The 25,158-nt window shown below is 41.4% G+C and overlaps 1 protein-coding gene across 1 annotated transcript in view; it reads left to right on the top strand.

Annotated features, from left to right (window-relative positions):
• The window catches only part of ATP6V1D (ATPase H+ transporting V1 subunit D), a 29,977-nt gene that overhangs the window by 1,354 nt on the left and 3,465 nt on the right, over positions 1 to 25,158 (top strand). Inside the window, exons 2-8 of the mRNA XM_080808421.1 lie at positions 4,077 to 4,194; positions 19,035 to 19,114; positions 20,477 to 20,544; positions 21,485 to 21,529; positions 22,907 to 23,010; positions 23,586 to 23,652; positions 24,819 to 24,897. Of these exons, the coding sequence (XP_080664547.1) occupies positions 4,077 to 4,194; positions 19,035 to 19,114; positions 20,477 to 20,544; positions 21,485 to 21,529; positions 22,907 to 23,010; positions 23,586 to 23,652; positions 24,819 to 24,897 (561 nt within the window). The remainder of the gene's footprint in view (positions 1 to 4,076; positions 4,195 to 19,034; positions 19,115 to 20,476; positions 20,545 to 21,484; positions 21,530 to 22,906; positions 23,011 to 23,585; positions 23,653 to 24,818; positions 24,898 to 25,158) is intronic.

Genomic DNA, 25,158 nt, shown 5'->3' with positions numbered 1-25,158 from the left:
TGTGTCATAGTTAAGATTGTTATTTGGCCTCTCCTCCTCTTCTACCCGCCCCCCCCCCATTGAGGGGTAGAAAATCAGATTTGGCTTTGACATTTAGATCTTTTGATTGTGGTCCTATTTCTTTGGAGGTGTTCTGGTTTTTTTCCTTCATCCTGATTTTTTTCTCGGAAAATCTGTGAATGCCTGAAATAAAAGAATTATTTTCAAATCCAAGACTTAAGACTTAGCTTTCTGTCTCTTTCAGTTTGGCTGTAGCTCTTAATGAAATGAATGGGTTTGGGGGCTTTTTTTTTTTTTTGCTTATTTTTTACCTTCACCTATTGATTTTCTAGTAGGTGTTTATATTAAGTGGGAAGCAAGTCAGCTGTGGAGAAAGGCACTGTTTGTGAAATAGATAAGGATCAAGCTACCCTGGGGTAGGGAGATCTGCAGAACTCCCAGAACTTGACCCTGATTCTAATAAATGTCTGCACTGAAAGACCACCAAACTAGAATTGCTAAGGCTGTGTTCTTTGATTGACACTGGCACCCGTGAAAACACCTGCGGAGAAAACCGGGTGCTTCCAGGAGAATTTGTTCTAGCCAATACCTGATGATAGGCTCCTGACCTCCCTTTCTTAGGGCATTCACTAAAAATGGCTTTCAATTATGCATCCTTTCTTTTCCTTTTGAAATACATATCTCTCTCCTACAACTTAGAAGTGTCACTCTCAAGGATCTGAAAGCCATTTCTTTGAAATGTAGTTATTGGGAGGGATGGATGTTTCCCAGTCTCTGGGAAGATGGAATCCTAACTTCCGTGATTGCCAGGTAGCAGACACAGCTGGCCAAGTGTCATTTTCAGTGACCAGCCCTTTTTAATTTTTCACTTCTGTGACTCTTTTTGAGTCCTCTCTTTCTTTTCTCCCTACTGTTCCTTTAAAATGCCCAACCAGGGGCACCAGAGTTGCTCAGTTGGTTAAGTGTCTGCCTTCGGCTCAGGTCATGATCCCAGGGACCTGGGATCAAGCCCTCTATGGGGAATCTCTGCTCAGTGGGCTCTTTCTGCCTGCCGCTCTGCCTTCTTGTGCTTGCGCGCGCACACACTCTCTTTCTCCGTCTGTCAAATAAATAAGATCTTAAAAAAAAAAAAGTAAAATGCCCAACCACTTCTGCACAAGTCAGAATGGGGCTCAGCTCTTTTTTCCTATTGTCATTGGTTACTGCACAAAATCTGTTTTCACCACCTGAATGTCTGGCTATGTTTATTTTTTTTTTTTTTTTTTTTTTTTTAAAGATTTTATTTATTTATTTGTCAGAGAGAGAAAGAGCGAGAGAGCACAGGGAGACAGAGTGGCAGGCAGAGTCAGAGGGAGAAGCAGGCTCCCTGCCGAGCAAGGAGCCCGATGCGGGACTCGATCACCAGGACGCTGGGATCATGACCTGAGCCGAAGGCAGCTGCTTAACCAACTGAGCCACCCAGGCGTCCCTGGCTATGTTTATTTTTAATAGTAGTCAGAATGTTAACATTTTTTTTGTTTTTGGTTTGAGACTAAGAAGTGAAAATGGACTTCTTTGGGCATAGACGAGAAGACTAATAGGTTTGTAAAAGTGAAAATTGCTATTTGAGAGCACTCAGCTTGCTGATTGAGAGGAAAATAAGGCGCAGGAAGTTAGTGCTTCTGTAAATATTTTCCCCAAGGCTTAGCAGCAGGTATTTTGTCATGTAGTCAGATGTCTTTGATTCAGCCGAAAACAAAGTCATCCTTCTGGCTGAAGGTCGAACATTTTTCCTAATGCTTAGCAGCCCTGAAACTTAGAAAGGAGTTGTTTCTTGAAGAGCTAGGTTAGAAATACTTTAGTAACTTCTGTGTCAGACAGTTCCACCTTACAGTGTTATCCTGTGAGGTGTGGCTGTTTCCCCCTTATGCAGCAGAGAGAACAAAACAAAGTTTAGACTGAAAGCAAAAGAGGCTTGAAGGATTTGCAGTCAACAAGAGTCCGTCAAATCCAGGTTCTGTGACATACTGGCTGTAAGCCCTTGGGCAAGTCATTCTTCAAGTCTCAAGATTTAAAATGTGTGTATTTCACAGAGGTGCTATTAGCTAGGAGGAAATTAAAATGAGCCTGGTAAATTCAGTTTTTAAAAAAAATTAATTAATTATTTATTTTTAAAAGATTTTATCTATTTATTTGACAGAGCGAGATTACAAGTAGGCAGAGAGGCAGGTGGGGGCGGGGAAGCAGGCTTCCCGCTGAGCAGGGAGCCCGATGTGGGGTTCGATCCCAGGACCGCGAGATCATGACCTGAGCCAAAGGCAGAGGCTTAACCCACTGAGCCACCCAGGTGCCCCGGTAAATTCAGTTTTATCAACCAGCTCACCTTTTTTGCTATATTGAATCTGTGGTATTGGGATTTGACTTAAATTTGATTCAAGTCTTTGAGCTCCAAATTCTGGTCATCAGTGTCAACAAGATAATATGTTAAATGTACACATTGGGGTGGATAGGTCCAGCCACGGCTGGAAACTGAACCAGCTTCACTTGGTTAGACCTCCAGTGAGGTCAGTCATTGCAAATTCAGCTACTGATAGTAGTTTTCAAACAGAGAACTGTTCATCTGGTGCTATGTATAATAGGCAGTGTGGTGGGTGGTTGGGATACAGTGGGCCTAGGTTTGAGCCTTAGTTTGAGTGGTGGGCAAGGAACTGGATGGAGTCAGAAATGTGTTTCAATCGTTTCTCCCCCCCCCCCCCCCCGAGTGGGAGGAAGTGTTTCATTTTTTTAAGCTTCATTTTCAAGCTTGTGTTTAAGGTTTCTTCCAGCTATAGAAAGAATTGTCTCAGTAACCTTTCTACTTTGGTAAAAGATTTCACTAAAATCCAAGAATTTACCCAAAGGTCCATTAATACATGCTATTTTGCAGTTGGTTATAACACAGTCATATGAAATTATATCCCCTTATACAAATCACCTTAAGTATCTACATTATACAATCTATTGTTAAATCTTTTACCTACTTTTTAAAAATTATTAAATGTTATCTGGCATATGGCAGCAAGAACAGAATTGTCAATTTCTGCAATTACTTTCTTGGCTTTGGTATTGGGGTTTCTGTTGGGAAAAGACTGGAATAAGAGATAAGACTTCTGTAGTTTGTCACTTTTCAGAAATGGGTGTCGTTGGTTCCTTAAGTCATTTGCAAATTAGTAAAATTATTGGTGGTAGGATTTTAATGAAATGAAAACACTTTAATGCCATACTTTTAATAGAAGAAGTAATTATTCGTTGTGGTATATGTTACAAGAGGTCCTTAAGAATATAAATATAGTGAAAAGTAAATCTATTTTTTCCATTTAGTCCCATTTCGCAAAGGAAACTTTTACCAGTTTCTGTGAATCTTATCTAAAAATATTCTCTGAATCAATATAAGCATATTTATCCCTTACTTTGCATGTGTAAGAGAATATAATATAGATAGTATTCTTTTTTTATCTTTTTCTAATGACTGTTTATCATTCCATTTTATGATGAACCATGATTTATGGAACATTTAGCGTGTTTCCACCCTTTTGCCATTACACACAAGGCTGGAGTAGTCATCCTTAACCTTGCATATACTTTTGTGTACATGTGGGAGTTAATCTGTAGGATAAATTCTTCACAATGGAATTGTTGGTCCTGAAGGTAAGTGCATTTCAAATTTTGATACTTATTAGTGGACAGATTTTTAAAAAATGCTTAATACACCTGTAATGGAAACAGAGACAGTATTTTAATTTGCATATCAAATATTTTAGCTATGGTGGCATCATAAAATAGGACTCCTGATAAATTTTATTATGACATAGTAAATAACTTTTCCCAGATATTTGTTAAAGAATGTTTCTGTTTTAAATAAATGAACTTAATATTTCTGGAACATTGAGGATTGAAATCAGTGATATTGAGAAACGATTATAACATTCAGCACGGATGCTATATATTCTTAAAATCATGACATCAAAGAGGAAAGCATAATTATAATACTATATTGGGGGAGTATTTTTATGTTTTTTAAACAGTGGGAATAAATATCTTTAATTTTGTTTATATAGGGCACAGACCATCATGAAGGCTCGATTAAAAGGAGCACAGACAGGTCGAAACCTCCTGAAGAAAAAATCTGATGCCTTAACTCTTCGATTTCGACAGATCCTAAAGAAGATAATAGAGGTAGAATGAACTGTGCTTAGAACAATTATTTATTTTAGAGATATTTAAGGAAAATCCAGTGTGGCTCTTGACATTTTAATTTTTTTCTTTCAAAAGTAAAAATATCATTATGACAGTAACAAGTTTCAGATCATTTAATATAAAATTTGGACTCATTAGTCCTGCCAGCAAAGCCCCACTTGATCTGATCTGGCCCCTGCCTGCTCCTCTGACCTTGTTTGGAGCATTCTTCTGCCATTTTCCTCTAGGACTTTTCATTAGCTGTTTTTTCTGCATGAAATGTTCTTTTCTAGGACTTAAGATTTGCTCCTCTGGTCATTCTGGGCTCTTTAGAGAGGCCATCCCTGATCACCCAATCTGAAGTGACCATGTATTTACCTCTGTTGCATTTCCTTATTATTATTATTTTTTAAAGATTTATGTATTTGAGAGAGAGAAAGAGAGCAGGAGCACAGGGAGGGGCAGAGGAAGGGGGAAAGAGAATCTTAAGCAAATTCCATGCTTAGCAGAGCCAGACGTGGGGATCGATCTCACAAGGACGAGATCATGACCTGAGGTGAAACCAAGAGTCAGATGCTTAACTAGTTGCACTACTCAGGCACCCCACATTTCCTTATTTTTGTCATAGCATGTACTACTGCGTATTTTCTTGGTTGGTTGGTTGCCCCCACTAGAGAGTGTTAGCTCCATGAAAGCAGGGACTTAATCCTTTCAGTACTTACTTCCTGTGTCTAGAACAGTGCTGGCACATAGTATGTTTCAATTCAGTACTTTTTAAGTAAATGAAATGCAAATATGGAAATATATTTTAAAAATGAAGATTATTCTCCTCCCTCCCCAACTACCCTTCTCATTTCCCAGAGGAGTTCTCTGTGACACTTTGTTTATAGTCTGTCTTTCATCATGGATGTTTTTAGTAACATGCAACTGTTATGCATTATATAATTCAATTTCTGCCTGTTTCCCCTGGCAGAGTATGGACAGCTTTCTACATCAATACATAGATCTGCCTTTTTCTTTATAACAGCTGCGTGGAACTCCATCGAACAGCTAATGGAATTTAACTATTTTTCTGTTGATGAATGTTAAGTTTTACTGTTTAGTGGGGGAGGGTACTCTTCAACCCTTACGTGTATGTGTGAGAGTTGATAACACGGACTCCATCGTTGGCCCTCCATCTTGTTCATGGCTGCACTGTGACCTTCCTTTGGGCTGAGTATTGTGGGCTCCATGGAGGTTGATGTTGGTCCTGACCAGAGTGCAGGAAGGCTGACTATCCTGTGACCACCCCACTGGGCCCCTCGCTCTGGGAAAGCAGGCGGTTATGGGCCCTGCTTGGCAGAGAGTAGCTGCTTGGGTGGTGTGTTTGCCCCGTCCCTCCCTGTCCCTCCCTGTCGGTGAGTTCTCCTGAGTAGAAAGGTATAAACCGTCCCGCAGGAGGCTCAAATTTTTTTTAGGTCTCAGGGTGCCTTCTGAGTCCGGAGGATACTTGACTGTCCTTCCTCCACCTTCTAAGCACTGGCAAGCCAGCTGGAGATGGTGAAGTGAGTGGTGGGGGGAGCCTGAGCTGGCAAGGCCAGGCTTGTGAGCACGGAGGTGGGGGGCGCCCCAGGGGCTGTTAGAAGGTCTGTCTGAGAGCAGGAGGGTAGCCACTGACCAGCAGTTGCTGCATGGCTGGGCCCATGGTCTGCATGGGGAAGCATGGTGGAGGGGAGTCGGGAGTAGGGTGGGAATCGGAGCAGCAGGGATGAGCGCTTTGGCTTAGGAAGGGGTGTGTGTGAGTTGCCTGATCCTCCCCTCGGGACGTTGTGTCTGGAGGAATCCAACAGCAGGAGGGTCCCTTGGGAATTAGGGCCTTGGGAGGCTGGAGAAGGGTAAGTGCTGAAGGGAGTACTGAAGGGAGAACTGTGGTGTCTCAGGAGAGTAGGGTGCCAGAGGCGTGGGATCACTGGAGTAGTGACTGATGAGGAGGAGGTGGTAGTAGAGGAGGAGGGGGATTTAAAGGCACGCCCTCTGGTTGGAACACAGCTCCAGGCCACTTGCTTGCCTGAAGATGAGGGAGAAAAAGTTCCACCAGTCAGGAAATGACAGTGAGGGAGTACTCTGCCCCAGACTTAGTGGAGCAGGCCAGCCGCTTTAGGCAGAGCTGACGACGGGGGGTGCAGGGTGGCGGTGGCAGCTTGGGTGTTGCAGCGGTGGGATACTGGGGAAGAGGGTATTTGTTGGAGGTTTGGGATGTCAAAAATGGCCCCAGTCAGCGCTCAGCCTGCCTTGCAACAAGTACATGCCACAGTCTTGGGACAGAATCTCAGGCACTTAGTTAACTTGATTGGATAAATGCTAGAATTAAGATAACTTGGCCTAAAAGGGGCCTGTTCCTTGATCTCCATGGAAGAACTACTAGAAATTCTGTGTGAACTGGGAGTGAAACCTGCCATTTACACTGAGCATTTTAGTGATCTAGACAAAGAATTGCTTTCTTCTGGTATGGAAGACCTTATATTATAGTCAGCTCCAGGGGCGTGGTTTGGGACTTAATATCTGTCCTTGCTCTTGTGGTTAATTGGCCCATTGCTATGGTAGCTGCTATGGTGGTTGACTTAAGTGAGACCAAAAGAATCTGTCTTAAGGGGGCGCCTGGGTGGCTCAGTGCGTTAAGCCTCTGCCTTCGGCTCTGGTCGTGATCTCAGGGTCCTGGGATCGAGCCCCGCATTGGGCTCTCTGCTCAGCAGGGAGCCTGCTTCCCCCTCTCTCTCTGCCTGCTGCTCTGCCTACTTGTGATCTCTCTCTGTCAAATAAATAAATAAAATCTTAAAAAAAACCAACTCTTAGATTTCAAAGCTAATTAAGATTATTAAAAAAAAAAAAAAAGAATCTGTCTTAGGGGAAATAGGTTGAAAAATGGGAAAAGCAAAGGATCCTCCCCAATGATAAAATGGCAGAAAGGGGGCCCATCAAGGTCTCTCAAACAATAATGGCAAGTCCTAATTTTATACAGGATCCTGAAAGAAAATACAGACAACCCAGTTTGGTCTTGCTAAGCATTATGGAAGGCTCAAGAAAACCAGGTGTTTCCCAGGAGCTCCTCTGCTAACAGAGGAATTTCAGTGGTATACCCTATACCTCTAGAGACTTGGGGTTAGGCAACAGTAGGGGGGATCTAGAGGCCCCATGTTGAATTAACCACTTATTGCTCTTGCATTAACAGACAGTACTAACTAATAGACACTGGAGCTGAATGCGCGCTTTTGGAAACCCTGGAAATTCTAGGGAGAAATAAAGGCTGTTGATGTTTATGTGGGACAAATTATCAAGGTCCTACAAACTAGTCTGTACCTACAGATTGGCAGGTTTCTTCCCCATTGTTTTCTAGTGTGGCTTTCCCTCACTTGAGTATCTTGGGCACAGCTCCACAGGTGGATTCAGGTTGCATATCCAGGTAGTGAAACCCGTTGTGGGTCATGCAAAATGGGAACCTCTAGGGCTTCCAGTTTCTGAAGAGTCATAAAACAGTATGAGCTACTAGGGGAGGATGACGAGGTTACTACCACCATTGAAGAATTAGAAAAGGCGGAGGTTATCAGGCCTGCTCAGTGCCCATTCAGTAGTCAGTTTGGCCTATAGTGAAATCTAATGGGACCTGGCAAATAACAGTAGATTATAGGGAACTTAGTAAAATTATTCCATCTGTCCATGTTCTCGTGGTGCCTAATATAGCCTTATTATTAGATGAAATCATGGCATCCATTAAGACTTATCATCATGTACCAGATTTGTCTAATGCTTTTCCAGTATTCATTAGGACATGAATTCTAAGATTAATTTCCTTTCCTGTGGAACAGGAGACAGCGGACTTTCCAAGGGTACCTCAGTAGTCCCACAGTTTGTCATAGGTTGGTAGGCAGAGATTTGGAAAAATGGATATTGTCAGAGATGGCGGTGCTTTATCATTATATAGGTGTAATGTTAAACTGTGATGATTTACCCTCCCTGTCTCATTGGGTCTCAGGTCTCAAATGTGTAAGACCTCATTATCTCAGGTCTCAAATGTGTAAGAACTGAAATGTCTTACACATTTCAGGTGTAAAGTCTGAGAGGTAAATATAGACAGGAATCTAAGGGCTGGGTTGATCGGTAAAGTTCCTGGGCATTATCTGGTCAAGTAAGACAAGTGATGCCAGAGACAGTCATTAGTAAAATGCAATCCTTCCCAATCCCTAAAAATGTAGAGGAATTACAGGCTTTTGGTTTATTGGGTTACTGGAGACTTTCTGTTCCCTTTCTAGCAATAGAGCAGATATTAAGACCTTTTAAATGCCTTAGTTAGGAGGGTAAGCCAATGGGATTGGGGTGCAAACCAATAAGAGGCTATTTTTTTTAAAAGATTTTTAAAAGATTTAATTTATTAGAGCGCACGCGCCTGAATGGGGAGAAGAGGAAGAGCAGAGAGAGACGGAGAAGCAGACTCCCCACTGAGCAGCAAGCCCGAGGTCACAGGGCTCCATCCCAGGACCCTGAGATCACAATCTGAGCCAAAGGCCGATGCTTAACTGACTGAGGTGTCCCAATAAGAGGCTATCTTCAGGGCAAAAATGGCAGTAAAACAAGTACAGACCTTGGGGGTATTAATGCCAGGTGGGAGCTGTGAATTAGATGTAAATTCATATCTAGAAGGGTTTGGCTGGGGCTTGTGAGATTGACGAAATGGGAAATGGATCTCGTTAGGATTCTGGTCTCATTTATGGAGGAGAACAGAAACCAGGTGTAGTCCCATTGAAGAACAACTATTAGTTGTATATCTTGCGCTTCGGCAGACAGAGGGACTAAGTGCTGATTTGCCTATGATGGTATGAACCTCTCTGCCAGTGGGAGAATGAATTAAGGACTTGTTCAGCAAATCTAAGTGTGCCTGTGTTCAGGTAAGCACCTTACAGAAATAACATGCTTACCTGCAGTGCAGGAGTGCTTTTAATACCAACCTGCTGTCTCATGAGCTACACTCATTTCGAGGGCTGGTCACCTAAGTCAGCCCAACCCAACCAAGCCCAACTTCCAGAAGTTGCTGACATTATGCCCCCAACCCCCCCCCGCCCCCCCCGCCCCAAGAAGGGGAAAGGGAAGCCTCCCCTCTGGGGGATACATAGTATACTGGTGGCAGTTGTAGGGGAAACCTGCCTATATGGCATTCCTCTGCCATCTGGCTGGATTCTGATATACTTTGAAGAAAGAACTAAACAAAGTAGTCAGTGGGCAGAATTTAGAGTGGTATGGATTGTGTTGACATATGAGCCAATACTCATTGATTTGGCTACTGACACCTGGGGGGTGTTGTAAGGGTTGAGAGCATGGATGCTTTGATGGCACAAAGAGGTTTGGGGTATATTAAATAGATCTCTGTGAGGAGTAGAACTGTGGGGGAAGGTATTTGGGAAGTGTGCCCTAAACCTGATGCAGCTGTCCAAGTAAGACCTGTTTCCCTGCTCACCCCCCAGCCACACCACCAGGCACTGATGAGGCAAATGCTCTGTCCAGGCACAAGTTCTGCTGGAAGAAATGCTGACCCTGTCTGATGTAGCAGAGTGGGTCCATTGTAGGTCCATTGTAAATTGGGACAACGACTGACGTCCCAGAACTACTTGGCAAATAGTAAAAAGATTATGTTTGCCTTTAAAATATTTGAGTCCACAAGCTGCTGACAAGGACTGTCCCCATTGCCACCTCAGGTGATGGCCATTGTACCATACGCTGGGGTATGTTGGGCAGACTACAAGCCCTGTTTCTTGCTGGCAGATAGATTACATAGGTCCTTTGCCAGTATTGGAAGGGACAGATATGCACTGATCAGCGTGGATGCTTGCACAGGGCTTGTACAAACCTTTGCCTGTAAAAGAGCTAATTAGGTTGCAAGTGTAACAGATTAACAGAACCGGAGAGCGTGTACAAACACCGACTCATATAACGATCAGGGGTCATGTTTTACTAGTCATGACATCCAAGAGTGGGCAGAGGCCTGGGATATATTGTGGTTTTCCCACCTGCCATATAGTCTCACTGCTGCAGGTCTAACTGGAAGGATGACTGGACTAATAGGAAGCACATTAAAGACTTTGTCACCAGGTGGCTCCCTCAATGGATGGTCTCCAAGACTAACGGGCAATTCAACTTTTTAAAGCTGTGCCCATAGGAGGACAGATCTCTGCATATGAACACCTAAGCAGCAACACCCGTGCAGCTCTGGGGTGCCGGTATTGTTGGGAGGGTCTGAGACCTACTGGGGTAAGAGGGACTACTACTGTGATTGCTGTAAGACTTCCCATCCAGTAAGGCTCTAGTTCGTTGGATATTGACTTGGAATACCTCCTCTGGGTGGCTTAGTGTCCTAATCCCCTGGGGCCAAGTCCTCACATCCAGTATTATTAATTTTTTTTAAAAGATTTTATTTATTTATTTGGCAGACAGGTCACAAGTAGGCAGAGAGGCAGGCAGAGAGAGAGGAAGGGAAGTAGGCTCCCCACTGAGCAGGGAGCCCGATGTGGGGCTCGATCCCAGGACCCTGGGATCATGACCTGAGCCGAAGGCAGAGGCTTTAACCCACTGAGCCACCCAGGCGCCCCCATTATTAATTTTTTTAAATTAAAACAATGTATTATTTGCTTCAGGGGTACAGTTCTGTGAATCCTCAGTCTTACGCAATTCACAGCATTCACAATAGCACATACCCTCCCCAATGTCCATAACCCAGCCACCCCATCCTCTCCCCACTCCTCCTGCAACCCTCAGTTTCCTGAGATGAAGAGTGTCTTATGGTTTGACTCCCTCCCTGGTCCCATCTTGTTTCATTTTTTACCCCCTCCCTTCCCCCTACAACCCTCTGCCCTGCCTCTCAAATTCCTCATATCAGGGAGTTGGAATGATAATTGTCTTTCTCTGATTGACTTATTTTGCTCAGCATAATACCCTCTATTTCCATCCACATCATTGCAAATGGGCAAGTTTTTTGATGGCTGTATAGTATTCCATTGTGTATATGTATACACACACACACACACACACACATATACATCCACTATATATATATATATACACACATACCACATCTTCTCTATCCATTCATCTGTTGATGGGCATCTAGGTTCTTTCCATAGTTTGACTGTTGTGGATAATGCTGCTATAAACATTTGTGTGCATGTGCTCCTTCAGATCACTGCATTTGTATCTTTAGGATAAATACCCAGTTGTGCGATTGCTGGGTCATAGGCTCTATTTTCAACTTTTTGAGGAACCTCCATACTGTTTTCCAGAGTGGCTGCACCAGTTGTATTCCTACCAACAGTGTAGGAGGGTTCCCCTTTCTCCGCATCCTCGCCAACATCTGTCATTTCCTGACTTGTTAATTTTAGCCATTCTGACTGGTGTGGGATGGTATCTCATTGTGGTTTTGATTTGTATTTCCCTGATGCTGAGTGATGTTGAGCTTTTTTTCATGTGTCTGTTGGCCATTGGATGTCTTTGCAGAAATGTCAGTTCATGTCTTCTGCCCATTTCTTGGTTGGATTATTTGTTCTTTGGTTGTTGAGTTTGAGAAGTTCTTTATAGATTTTGGATGCTAGCCCTTATTATGTCATTTGCAGATATCTTCTCCCATTCTGCCAGTTGCTTTTGGTTTTGTTGACTGTTTCTTTGCTGTGCAAAAGCTTTTGATCTTGATGAAGTCCCAATAGTTCATTTTTACCCTTGCTTCCCTTGCCTTTGGCGATGTTTCTAGGAAGAAGTTGCTGTGGCTGAGGTCAAAGAGGTTGCTGCTGCCTCTGTTCTCCTCAAGGATTTTGATAGATTCCTGTCTCACATTGAGGTCTTTCATCCATTTGGAGTCTGTTTTTGTGTGTGGTGTAAGGGAATGGTCCAGTTTCATTCTTCTGCATGTGGCTGTCCAATTTTCCCAGCACCATTTGTTGAAGAGACTGTCTTTTTTCCATTGGACATTCTTTCCTGCTTTGTCGAATATTAGTTGACCAGGTCAACTAATCTTGTTGAGTTGAGGGTCCATTTCTGGGCTCTCTATTCTGTTGCACTGATCTATGTGTTTCTTTTAGTGCTGGTACCATTCTTTCTTGATGATTACAGCTTTGTATTAGAGCTTGAAGTCTGAAATTGTGATGCCACCAACTTTGGCTTTCTTTTTCAACATTCCTCTGACTATTCGGGGTCTTTGCTGGTTCCATATAAATTTTAGGATTATTTGTTCCATTTCTTTGAAGAAAATGGATGGTATGTTGATAGGGATTGCATTAAATGTGTAGATTGCTTTAGGTAGCATAGACATTTTCACAATATTTGTTTTTCCAATCCATGAGCATGGAATGTTTTTCCATTTCTTTGTGTCCTCCTTAATTTCTTTCATGAGTACTTTATAGTTTTTCTGAGTACAGAGTCTGCCTCTGGTTAGGTTTGTTCCTAGGTATCTTACAGTTTTGGGTGCAATTATAAATGGGATTGACTCTTTAATTTCTCTTTCTTCTGTCTTGCTATTGGTGTATAGAATACAACTGATTCCTGTGCATTGATTTTATATCCTGAAACTTTACTGGATTCCTGAATGAGTTCTGGCAGTTTTGGAATGGAGTCTTTTGGGTTTTCCACATAAAGTATCATATCACCTGCAGAGAGTGAGAATTTGACTTCTTTGCTGAGTTGGATGCCTTTTATTTCTTTTTGTTGTCTGATTGCTGAGGCTAGGACTTCTAGTACTGTGTTGAATAGCAGTGGTGATAGTGGACAGCCCTGCTGTGTTCCTGACCTTAGGGCAAAACCTCTCAGTGTTTCCCCATTGAGAATGATATTTGCTGTGGGGTTTTCATAGATGGCTTTTATGATACTGAGGTATGTGCCTTCTGTCCCTATACTGTGAAGAGTTTTGATTGAGAAAGGATGCTGTACTTAGTCAAATGTTTTTTCAGCATCCATGAGAGGATCATATGGTTCTTGTTCTTTCATTAATTACTGTATTGTATCACATTGATTGATTTGTGGATGTTGAACCAATCTTGCAGCCCAGGAATAAATTCCACTTGGTGAATAATATTCATAGTGAATAATCCTTTGAATGTACTGTTAGATCAAATATTGTTAGTATTTTGGTGAGAATTTTTGCATCCATATTCATCAAGGATATTGGTCTGTAATTCTCCTTTTTGATGGGGTCTTTGTCTGGTTTTGGGATCAAGGTAAATGCTGGCCTCATAAAATAAGTTTGGAAGTTTTCCTTCTATTTTTTGGAGCAGTTTCAGGAGAATAGATATTAATTCTTCTTTAAATGTTTGGTAGTATTCCCCAGGGAAGCTGTCTGGCCTTGGGCTCTTGTTTGTTAGGAGATTTTTGATGACTGATTCAATCTCCTTACTGGTTATGGGTCTGTTCATTTGTTCTGTTTCTTCCTGGTTCAGTTTTGGTAGTTTATATATCTCTAGGAAGGCATCCATTTCTTCCAGTTTGTCAACTTTGCTGGTGTATAGTTGTTCATAATATGTTCTTATAATTGTATTTCTTTGGTGTTTGTTGTGATTTCTCCTCTTTCATTCATGATTTTATATATTTTGGTCCTTTCTCTTTCCTTTTTGATAAGACTGGGCAGGGGTTTATCAATCTTATTAATTCTTTCAAGGAACCAGCTCCTAGTTTTGTTGATTTGTTATGTTGTTCTTTAGGTCTATTTCATCGCTTTCTACTCTGATCTTTATTATTTCTCTTCTCCTGCTGGGTTTAGGCTTTTTCTGCTGTTCTCCCGCTCCTTTAGGTGTAGGGTTAGGTTGTGTATTTGAGACCTTTCTTGTTTCTTGAGAAAGGCTTGTACCGCTATATATTTTCCTCTCAGGACTGCCTTTGCTGTGTCCCACAGATTTTGAACCGTTGTGATTTCATTATTATTTGTTTCCATGAATTTTTTCAATTCTTCCTTAATTTCCTGGTTGACCCATTCATTCTTTAGAAGGATGTTCTTTAGTCTCCATGTATTTGGGTTCTTTCCAGATTTCCTCTTGTGATTGAGTTCTAGCTTCAGAGCATTGTGGTCTGAAAATATGCAGGGAATGATCCCAATCTTTTGATACCGGTTGAGACCTGATTTGTGACCCGGGATGTGATCTATTCTGGAGAATGTTCCATGTGCACTAGAGAAGAATGTGTATTCTGTTGCTTTGGGATGGAATGTTCTGAATATATCTGTGATGTCCATCTGGTCCAGTGTGTCATTTAAGGCCTTTATTTCCTTGTTGATCTTTTGCTTGGATGATCTGTCCATTTCAGTGAGCGGACTGTTAAAGTCCCCTACTATTACTGTATTCTTGTTGATGTGTTTCTTTGATTTTGTTATTAATTGGTTATATAGTTGGTTGCTCACATGTTAGGGACATAGATATTTAAAATTGTTAGATCTTCTTGTTGGACAGACCCTTTGAATATGATATAGTGTCCTTCCTCATCTCTTATTATAGTCTTTGGCTTAAAATCTAATTGATCTGATGTAAGGATTGACACCCCAGCTTTCTTTTGATGTCCTTTAGCATGGTAAATTGTTTTCCACCCCCTCACTTTAAATCTGGAGGTGTCTTTGGGTCTACAATGAGTTTTTTGTAGACAGCATATTGATGGGTTTTGTTTTTTTATCCATTCTGATACCCTGTGTCTTTTGATTAGGGCACTTAGCCCATTTACACTCAGGGTAACTATTGAAAGATATGAATTTAGTGCCATTGTATTGCCTGTAAGGTGACTGTTACTGTATATTGTCTCTGCTCCTTTTTGGTCTGTTACCTTTAGGCTCTCTCTTTGCTTAGAGGACCCCTTTCAATATTTCCTGTAGGGATGGTTTGGTGTTCGCAAATTTTTCTAGTTTTTGTTTGTCCTGGAAGCTTATATCTCTCCTTCTATTTTCAGTGACAGTCTAGCTGGATATAGTATTCTTGGCTGCATATTTTTCTCATTTAGTGCTCTGAGTATGTCATGCCAGTCCTTTCTGGCCTGTCAGGTCTCTGTGAATAGGTCTGCTGCCAGTGTAATATTTCTACCGTTGTATGTTACAGACCTCTTGTCCTGAGCTGTTTTTAGGATTTTCTCTTTGTCACTGAGACTTGTAAGTTTTACTATTAGATGAGGGGGCATGGACCTATTTTTATTGATTTTTGAGGGGTGTTCTCTATGCCTGCTGGATTTTGATGCTTGTTCCATTTGTCACATTAGGGAAGTTCTCTGCTATAATTTGCTCCAATATACCTTCTGCCCCCCCCTTTCTTCTTCTGGGATCCCACTTATTCTAATATAGTTTCATCTTATGGTATCACTTATCTCTCAAATTCTCCCCTTGTGATCCAGTAGTTGTTTGTCTCTCTTTTGCTCAACTTCATTCTACATCATTTGGTCTTCTTTATCACTAATTCTCTCTTCTCCCTCATTTTTCCTAGCAGTAAGTGCCTCCATTTTTTTTTTTTTTTAAAAGATCAATACTTTTATTTATTTTTTTTTTTTTTAAGATTTTTTATTTATTTATTTGACAGACAGATCACAAGTAGGCAGAGAGGCAGGCAGAGAGAGAAGGGAGGAAGCAGGCTCCCTGCTGAGCAGAGAGCCCGATGCGGGGCTCGATCCCAGGACGCTGGGATCATGACCTGAGCCGAAGGCAGCGGCCTTAACCCACTGAGCCACCCAGGCGCCCCGAGTGCCTCCATTTTTGATTGCACCTCATTAATAGTTTTTTTATTTCAACTTGATTAGATTTTAGTTCTTTTATTTCCCCAGAAAGTGCTTTTATTTCTCCAGAAAGGGATTCTCTAGTTTCTTTCATGCTTTTTTTTTGAGCCCAGCTAGCACCTTGGTAATTGTCATTCTGAACTCTAGTTCTGACATATTACTAATGTCTGTATTGATTAGGTCCCTAGTCGTTGGTACTGCCTTTTGTTCTTTTTTTTCCCTGAGGTGAGTTTTTCCACCTTATTATTTTATCCAGATAAGAATAGACAAATGAGAGAACAAAATATTAAAAGGGTTGCAGTGACCTCAGAAAAATATACACTAACCAAATCAGGAGAGATCTGAAACTGGGGGGAGAAGAAAGAAGTAAAGAAAAGGGGGAAAAAATACATATATATATATATATATATATATATATATACACACACACACACACACACACACACACATATGTGTGTATATATATACACATACGTATATGTGTGTATATATACCCCCCCCCCTTTTTTAATACTGGTGAATAGAACAGAGCCACACACTTGATTTTGGGCATATTTTGGTCTGTTAGAAGAAACTGCCTCCCAAAATTTTGAAAGAAAGAAAAACTTACATGTATACAAAAATAAGGGTAAACACGATGAAGGGATGGAATATGACTGTAAAGATGAAAATTTAAAAAGATTGTAAAAAAGGAATTGATAATATAAGAAGTTGGTTAAAAAAAAAAAAAAGAAGGGGTGCCTGGGTGGCTCAGTGGGTTAAGCCTCTGCCTTTGGCTCCGGTTGTGGTCTCAGGGTCCTGGGATCAAGCCCCATAATGGGCTCTCTGCTAGGCGGGGAGTCTGCTTCCCCTTCTCTCTCTGCCTGCCTCTAGGCCTACTTGTGATCTCTCTCTCTGTGTCAAATAAATAAATAAAATCTTAAAAAAAAAAAAAAAAGAATGTGATCAGGCTGAGACTAGAACAAAGCCATGTGCTAGATTTAGGGTATTTTGATCTATTAGAAGTAACTGTATCCCAAAGTTTTAAAAAAGAAAAAATCTACATGTATATAAAAAATAAGGTCAAACAATGAAGGGGTAGAATATAACAATGAAAACTTAAAAAGATTGTTTTAAAAATGTATTGGTAAGATAAAATAGTTAAACATTAAAATAGGAAACAGGAAAAATTAAAAAAAAATAGAATAAGAAAAAATAAAATATAAAAAACTTAACTTTGAAAGACTAAAGATGAATCATGGGGAAAAAGCCATGAATTCTGTGTGCTATATTCCCCTAGCTCTGGGGTTCCTCAGTTCTCATTGATTGGTGAACTTGGTCTTGGCTGGATGTTCTTGCTGATCTTCTGGGGGAGGGGCCTGTTGTACTAATTTTCAAATGTCTTTGCCGGAGGCAGAATCGCATTGCCCTTGCCAGGGGCCAGGCTAAGTAATCTGCTTGGTTTTGCTCTCAGGACCTTTTGTTCACTGAGCACCTTTTGTACTGCTTTGGAGGATGGGAGTGAAAATGGCAGCCTCCCAGTCTCTGGCCAGGAGGAGCCGAGAGCTCAGGGCCCCCACTTCTCAATACACCCCCAGAGAAAAGCAGTCCATCCCTCCCTTACCCCTGATATCTGACCGCACTCTGTGCTCACCCAGCCTGTGACCCAGCATTTCCATCTCTGGCGCATGGCCCCATTTGGAGTCTCCAAACCCAGCAGATTCCTGCCGCATGCTCCTGTGCTGCTCCTTTTGGAGGAGTAAAGAGGGGGGGTTACGGTTTAAGGTAACCCTGAGCTGAGAGCCCCTCCTTGGCTCCATCTCTGCAGCAGGCTTCCCCACTCTGATACCTGGGAGCTCTGCCACACTCAGGCACCCCGGGTCTTTCTATGACCCCACAGGTCCTGAGACCACACTGTTCCCACGAGGGCTCCACCCCCCACTTAGCCCCTGGGGTGACATCCCTTGTGGAGCAGACTCTGAAAGTTCTGATTTTGTGCTCCACTGCTTGCCGGGCTCCGCCCCTCCCCCTGTGGTCTCTCTTCCTGTGTATCACCTTGGATTCACTTCTCTGGACATCCTACCTTCCAGAAAGTGGTTGATTTCCTGTTCCTAGAATTGCTGTTCTTCTTCTCTTTGATCTCCTCTTGAGTTTGTCAGTGTTAAGAATGATAACTAACTAGCTGAACTCTTGGGACCCGATGATATTTAAGTCTCCTGCTCTTCCGCCATCTTGCTTCTCCCCCTCACATCCAGTATTCTTAACCCTTCATTATATATTGGTCAGGGCCCAGCACATGCAAAGAGCTGTATGTTGATTGTTGACGTAGGATTGTTAGCGAGGTTGCGTATGTACAACATAGTCATTTCCTCTGATGATTTTAAGGAGCAAAATAAATGGTTTCATCTGCTGGGGAAAATACCAAAGTCAGGGAGGATATTAGCTCATGGGGACTAAACCACTACCCTGTTTTTGCTAACTGAAGATTTGCCATATCTATTGCCAGTAAAACATTTCTTACTGCCCATAATCTTGCATTGTTAATGTTTCTGTTGTGTCTGGAAACATCTTGTCATAGGCCACACTTACACTGAAGTCACAATCACCCCAACTGCTGAGTCTGTGTGAAGGACTTCTTTACAGGGTTGTTGGGGAACCACAGTTCTAAGTATTTTCTCTGGTTTTATAAGTATATTAATAGTGTGGTATAGGGCTGCAAGTCACCTCCCAGTACCTAGCTGTATGGTCCTTGTGAAAGAATGGCAGGTAAAGATTATACAGGCCATAAAGATGTCAAGGGTAGAGTGTAGGAGTGCTGACAACACTGACTCCCATTTTATGTCCTCCGTCTTGGTCATGCCACACAGTGACTTCCCTTGGGGTTGTGTGTTCCAGGCCCCTTGGAGGTTAAAGTTAGCCCTGACTGAAATGTGGGGAGGGTTGTTCTCATCTTTCCTAAGTGGTGCAGAAAGCATGCCACTTGAGGCAACTAGTAGAGATGGCAGGTGCACAGAGGGTACCACTTTAGGCAATTACCCTGTGACCTCCCCACCAAACCCCCTCGCTCTAATCCGTGTAAGAAACGTGGTTGAATTATTTCTTGGTTTATGCTTTTCCAGACTAAAATGTTGATGGGTGAAGTGATGAGAGAAGCTGCCTTCTCACTTGCTGAGGCCAAGTTCACAGCAGGGGACTTCAGGTAAGAAGACTTAATGGGGTGTTTTGAAAAATCAGAGTGCTTTCATGTTCATAATTTCCCTTAAAAGCTACTCTTAAAAAACATCTAAGCATTGAAGATAAATGATGGGGTTAGAAGTGTTCTTTATTATTACTCTGTGACCCTAACATCGGTGTCTTTATTATCACCCACTTATATCTGGTACAGAGTTGTAGGCAGAGGATACTTAACATTTTGCAGTCTGTTTTCATTTAACATTGTATCATAAACATCCTTATTTTCACATAGCTGTATAGCCTTTCTCTAGTTGTGCATAATTTATTAGCTCTTTCTCCTAATGGTGAACTTTCGGGTTGATTTTCAGATTTTGGGAATGTTAGAAAAGATGCCATGAACATTTTCATGCATACATATTTTAGTTTCTGTAGCAGTGTTTCCTTAGGATAAGTTTGAGAATGGAATTGGTTTAAAGGGCATGAATTCTAAGGCTTTTGTCCTGTCAATATATGCTTTATGTACAAAGCATGTAAAATGGTTTAGTTTTTGCTTTCCGAGGGGGTTTTGCCAGTTATGTTGTGTGGGTCTCCCCAAATAAGCTTGTGTGGTAAAGCAGGCAAATGTTGTTGTTCTTCCTTTAAATTCACTGCCTTCCTGAGGTCAAATGGCTATTTGGGGACAGAGGTGGAATTCGTTTTCAGGGTTTTTAATTTTAGTTGTGTTTACCCAGTGGCGCAGTGTCTGCATTCCTGGTCTGTGTTATTCAGGAGCCTTTGCTGGCAGGTGTGACAGCCTCAGGGGCATCAGGCCTCTTGAAGAGGTGGACTTCAGTTTTTGCCAGTGTTGGTAGAAGAGCCACTTGCATTGACTTTTCTGGTGGAGGGAGGGACTCAGTAGTATGTAAGTGGTGTGTGAATGCATCTGAGGGTGGTTATGGTGAAAATACTTTTATTTTATGGTGATAACAGGCTGGGGAGTCTGACAAAACCGGATGGAAGTTACGTTCTAGGGTAAGGGAGTTGAAGTCCTACTAAGCCAAATCCAGAAGTTTGGACAGCAAACCTAGAAGGAAGGAGTTGTCTCTAAATTACATTACCTGAATAAAAATCCTTAATGTCTTACCTGTGGCACCACATGCCTAACTGAAAACTCAAGCAGTCCGTGTACTTTAAGATCGTTCGTTCCTGTTTTCTTATGGTCATGTTTTGAGTGTTGTTCCTCCTTTGCTCTCTGAGGCCCTACTCTGGTAGCAGTGATTTTTTGCTGGAAAGACAGCTACCAAACATACTTGTGCCATCTCACCCTGTTGAAATTACCTGATGGGTCCCTGTAGTTTTATTTCTTACTCTAAAATCTCAACAATCAAGGCCTTTTCTTTTTCCACAGCACCACAGTTATCCAGAATGTTAATAAAGCCCAAGTGAAGATCCGAGCTAAGAAAGATAACGTAGCAGGTAATTTTTCAATGCTTTAGAATCCTTCAGAAGAAAAGATGACATTTAAAAAATGAACCTGTTTATACAGCAAGATCTTCATGTCCTAATTAATCTCTTCTACTTAGAACAAGTTGAATTGCTTTACATGTTAGAATCTTTGTAACTGGTGGTTGCCGGAGGATGGGGGGTGGGGGAAATGGGGATATAGTTAGTTATACACGATGAATACATTCTAGAGATTGGCTGTACAGTGTATTGCCTGTAGTTAACAACGCAGTGTTGTGTATTTAAAAACTTAGGGTAGATCTTGTGTTGAGTTTTTTTTTTTTTTTTAAAGATTTTATTTATTTATTTGACAGACAGAGATCACAAGTAGGCAGAGAGGCAGGCAGAGAGAGGGGGGGAAGCAGGCTCCCCGCTGAGCAGAGACCCAATGCGGGGCTCGATCCCAGGACCCTGAGATCATGACCTGAGTTGAAGGCAGAGGCTTAACCCACTGAGCCACCCAGGCGCCCCAGATCTTGTGTTGAGTATTAACACACACACACACATATACACACACACAAACAAGAAAAGGGACACAGATCTTTTGGAGGTTATAAGTTTATTACCTTGATTGTGGTGATGGTATCACAGGTGTATACATATATCTAATTTCATCAAAATCTATACATTAAATATGTGCAATTTTTTTTTTTTTGCATTTTACATCTACCTCAAAGCTGAAAGGAAAGAAAACTGTAACAGCTTGAGCTCTTATTACTCAGGATAATTTGATTATTAAATAGGAGTGAATACTTAGGGTACCAGGTTCCTAAATTCACTGAAATCTGTTAAGTTCCAGACAGTCTCTTGACTTTTGAGTATTTGCTGAAAAAGAAACACCACAAACAATGGTGATTAAGAAACACTACTTCAAGGACATGTTTGTGAACCTACATGTTTCTGTGTTTAACAGGTGTTACTTTGCCAGTGTTTGAACATTACCATGAAGGAACTGATAGTAAGTATGACACTTTGGTAGTATATGTCTCTGGGTTCTCCAGATTCCTCTTCAAAGGGATCTTTTTCTGGAAAATGGGTGCTGGAATAGACTTTATTAGAGTTTAGTGGTTCCAGTGTTAGCATCCTCATATGGTACACTTGGGGTAGGAGTTAGTCAGTTAACAAAAGTGTTATGGCAGAGAGTCATAAAACATTATAATGTCTTAAAATACTTTATTTCAACCTAGAAATACATAAACATACAGTCATTTGCCATTAAAAAAATACAAGGCCGTGGCCTTTGAGTATGAATCTGCTAATTAGACTTCTGTGTTGTCTTTCTGCATAAACTACACCCATAATGCATTGTTTATAATTTCCAGTTTGAGTTTCTTTAAAGTAAAATAAAGTCTTAGACTCTGTCATGCAGTCTGAATGCTAAATCTTCCTAGATTTTATAGCTCATTCTCAATTTTTAAAAATTGTTTTAGCATTTCCTAATTTGATAGCATTTTTAGGGTAGTAACACATTATTGAGTCTTTCCAAAGTAATCACGTTTTTTTCATAGAAACAGTTTTTGGCCCTCCTCTCCCACTGGTGCACATAGAGTGTTCAGGGTAGCCCCAGTGACAAGTGGAGTGAGCTGGAGAGTTACCTGTTACCGGCGTGGCACTGTTCTGTGGGGAGGCAGTGGGGCCAGTGTGATAAAGTGAAGGTTGGTTAAAAGCTTCTCCTATAGTTATATTTAGAATAGTTTCCTTGGGAAGAAAAACAAGTTCACTGTTACTCTTAACTATGGAGAACAAACTGATGGCTACGGGGCGGGGGCGGGGGTGACTTAGGCCGCGGTGGATAGGGAGTGCTCTTGTGATGAGCACCAGGCACTGCATGGCAGTGTTGAATCGCTATATTGAACACCTAAAACTAATATTACACTGTATTTTAACTGTATTTCCAATAAAAACGTAAATGATGAAAATCTCACATCAGAAAAAACAAAACATATTAACTGTTCAGCATGGCCTGGGGCGTGGGTTGGGTACTTCACGTTTGCATTAAACAGGGGTCAGTGAATTTGTTTCTCCTTGTGTGGTATTAGTCTGACTTTTTTTTTTTTTTAAAGGTTTTATTTATTTATTTGACAGAGAGAGAGAGAGAGAGAGATCACAAGTAGGCAGAGAGGCAGGCAGAGAGAACAGGGGAAGCAGGCTCCCCACTGAGCAGGGAGCCCGATGTGGGGCTCGATCTCAGGACCCTGAGATCATGACCTAAGCCAAAGGCAGAGGCTTAACCTACTGAGCCACCCAGGTGCCCTAGTCTGACTTCTTTTGGGGAAATTTATGGGGAAGATTATTTACTCTGTAATGACAAATGTTGTCTGACTGGTTCTTTCAGGTTACGAGCTGACTGGTTTAGCCAGAGGTGGGGAACAGTTGGCTAAATTAAAGAGGAATTATGCCAAAGCAGTAGAATTACTGGTGGAACTAGCTTCGCTGCAGGTGAGTAGCAAAAGAGCCAGAGCTCTGAGTCCAGTGGGATATCTGAGAGTCCTTTGGGGAAGACTCACATCTTGAATCAGAGTATCCTGCACTTCGTGCTTTAGGCTGTTTTCATGATTTTATGGGAGACAAGCCCAGAGATGTTTTGATTTCTGAAATGGTGGCTTCTGCACCATTGTTCCTACTGATGACGAACAAAACGTGTGTGCCTTGGTAGAGCTTCACTCTGGTGGGTGAGAACAGCAACAGTCAATACTAGATTTAAATGTAAATATAACGTGGTTGGTGCTTGAAAGCTCTTTTCCCCCACTTTGTGGCCTCTTAATGTGTGTGTGTGTGTGTGTGTGTGTATAATAGAGCCTGATTCCTTCCCGTTGCCATTTTTATAACTTTAGGCAAATCTGAAGTAAACAGATTTTAATAGCCTGGAAGTAGTGTTAGCTCTTTGGGAATTGCTGAAAAGTAGTCTTGGTTTCCACATGTTCTCTACAGGTGCAGTCTGCGTAAAGCCAAGTGAACAGGATATGATTAGGAAAACTTCGTGCTTAAATTACTAATTTGTCCTCTTATTTTAGACTTCCTTTGTTACCTTGGATGAAGCCATTAAGATCACCAACAGGCGGGTAAATGCCATTGAACATGGTGAGTGTAAGCTGCTGTGAGGCTTTGTCCGCTTGTCCACAGCTCCACATTCACGTGGGAAACAGGCACTGATCAAACGGTGAACAAGCCCATGCCGCATCTGCAGCGGGCTGGGCTGTGGGGTCAACACAGGGAGGTGTTAGTTGGAAGCGCTTTAAGAGAGTTGTGTGACTCCCTCCAAATCCATATACATAAGGAAATGCTAAGTTAAAAATTCTGAAGTGTTCATTCATTTCTGGTTATGAATAAAGGATGAAACTATTTTTCAAAAGGCCTAGTGTGTTCTTTAGCTCCTTCCAGTGATTCAGTAATCTTTTTGACCACATTACATGCTTAACTTTAAATCCCTTTCCTGTAGGCCTTATGTCCTGCTCTTCTCCTTGATTCCTAAACATCGTCCCATTTGATGCATTTATTTCCTGCCTCTTTCATTATTCTGTAACTGTGCTTAGTGTCGGCACAATACTTCCGTTTAAGAAATTCTGTTTTCATTAAAGAAACATTCAATTTTAAGGGAAGAAAGGAACAAATTTTGAACAGCAAAGAAGTTATTTTGTGCTCTCAGTGTTAAATAAGAGGAAGTTACCTCATTTTTAAAAACTCCACACACATTTCCTGACCAGTTGCTGGTGCCAGGCCTTGGAACCTCAAGCAAAACAGAGTGGATGAGGTGATGAGGTGATAGCTTCAGCTCTCAGTGAGTTCATATTTTAGAAGCAGATAGGCAAACTCTCTGTGAAGCAGCACCTTATGACAAACCCAAAACTCAACTTCATTCATTCTCTCTTCTTGATGATCTTTTTAACAGGGATTGTGACTATATTTAAAATAACATCTGTGGTTAAGTGTTGTATATTCATATAAATTCAGTATATTTGTATATTCATATAAATTCAGTATATTCAATGTTGTGCATATTGTGGTCCATAGAATTGTGTTGTGTGTATTGTGTATGTTATCTGTCCATTGAAAGGACACTAGCAGGGCATATACCGAAATACTTACAGTAGTTATTTTAGGATGGTTGGATTATACTTTTTTGTTTTTGTTTTCTGCATTAAATGTACGTGAATTTTACAATTAGAAAAAGTAACTGTTATACAGATGAACGTTGGCAATTTGGAAAAAGTTCTGAAGTCTCACGTATATATTTTTTTTAACCCTAGTCATCATTCCCCGGATTGAACGTACCCTTGCTTATATCATCACAGAGCTGGATGAGAGAGAGCGAGAAGAGTTCTATAGGTTTGTTGGAAATGGCAGTTATGGATAATTTCTTGTTCATACTCTAAAGCCTCAAGTTGCTCAGACTGTTGGCTTATGTTCTTTAGAATTAGCACAGCCTGTATTTCATTCTGATAAATGCGAAGCAAGAGACATAATATTGGCAAAGGTTCTGGAGACTAATCTGTGCCAAGTTTTGCACATATTTAAAATATAGCATCTCCAAGAAGTTGGGCCCTTAGGGGAAACTATTCATAGACTTGATTATTCTTTAAAATGAAA

Source organism: Martes martes, assembly GCF_963455335.1.
Source record: "Martes martes genome assembly, chromosome: 7".
Taxonomy (NCBI): Eukaryota; Metazoa; Chordata; class Mammalia; order Carnivora; family Mustelidae; genus Martes; species Martes martes.
This window is presented reverse-complemented; position numbering and strand designations above follow the sequence as displayed.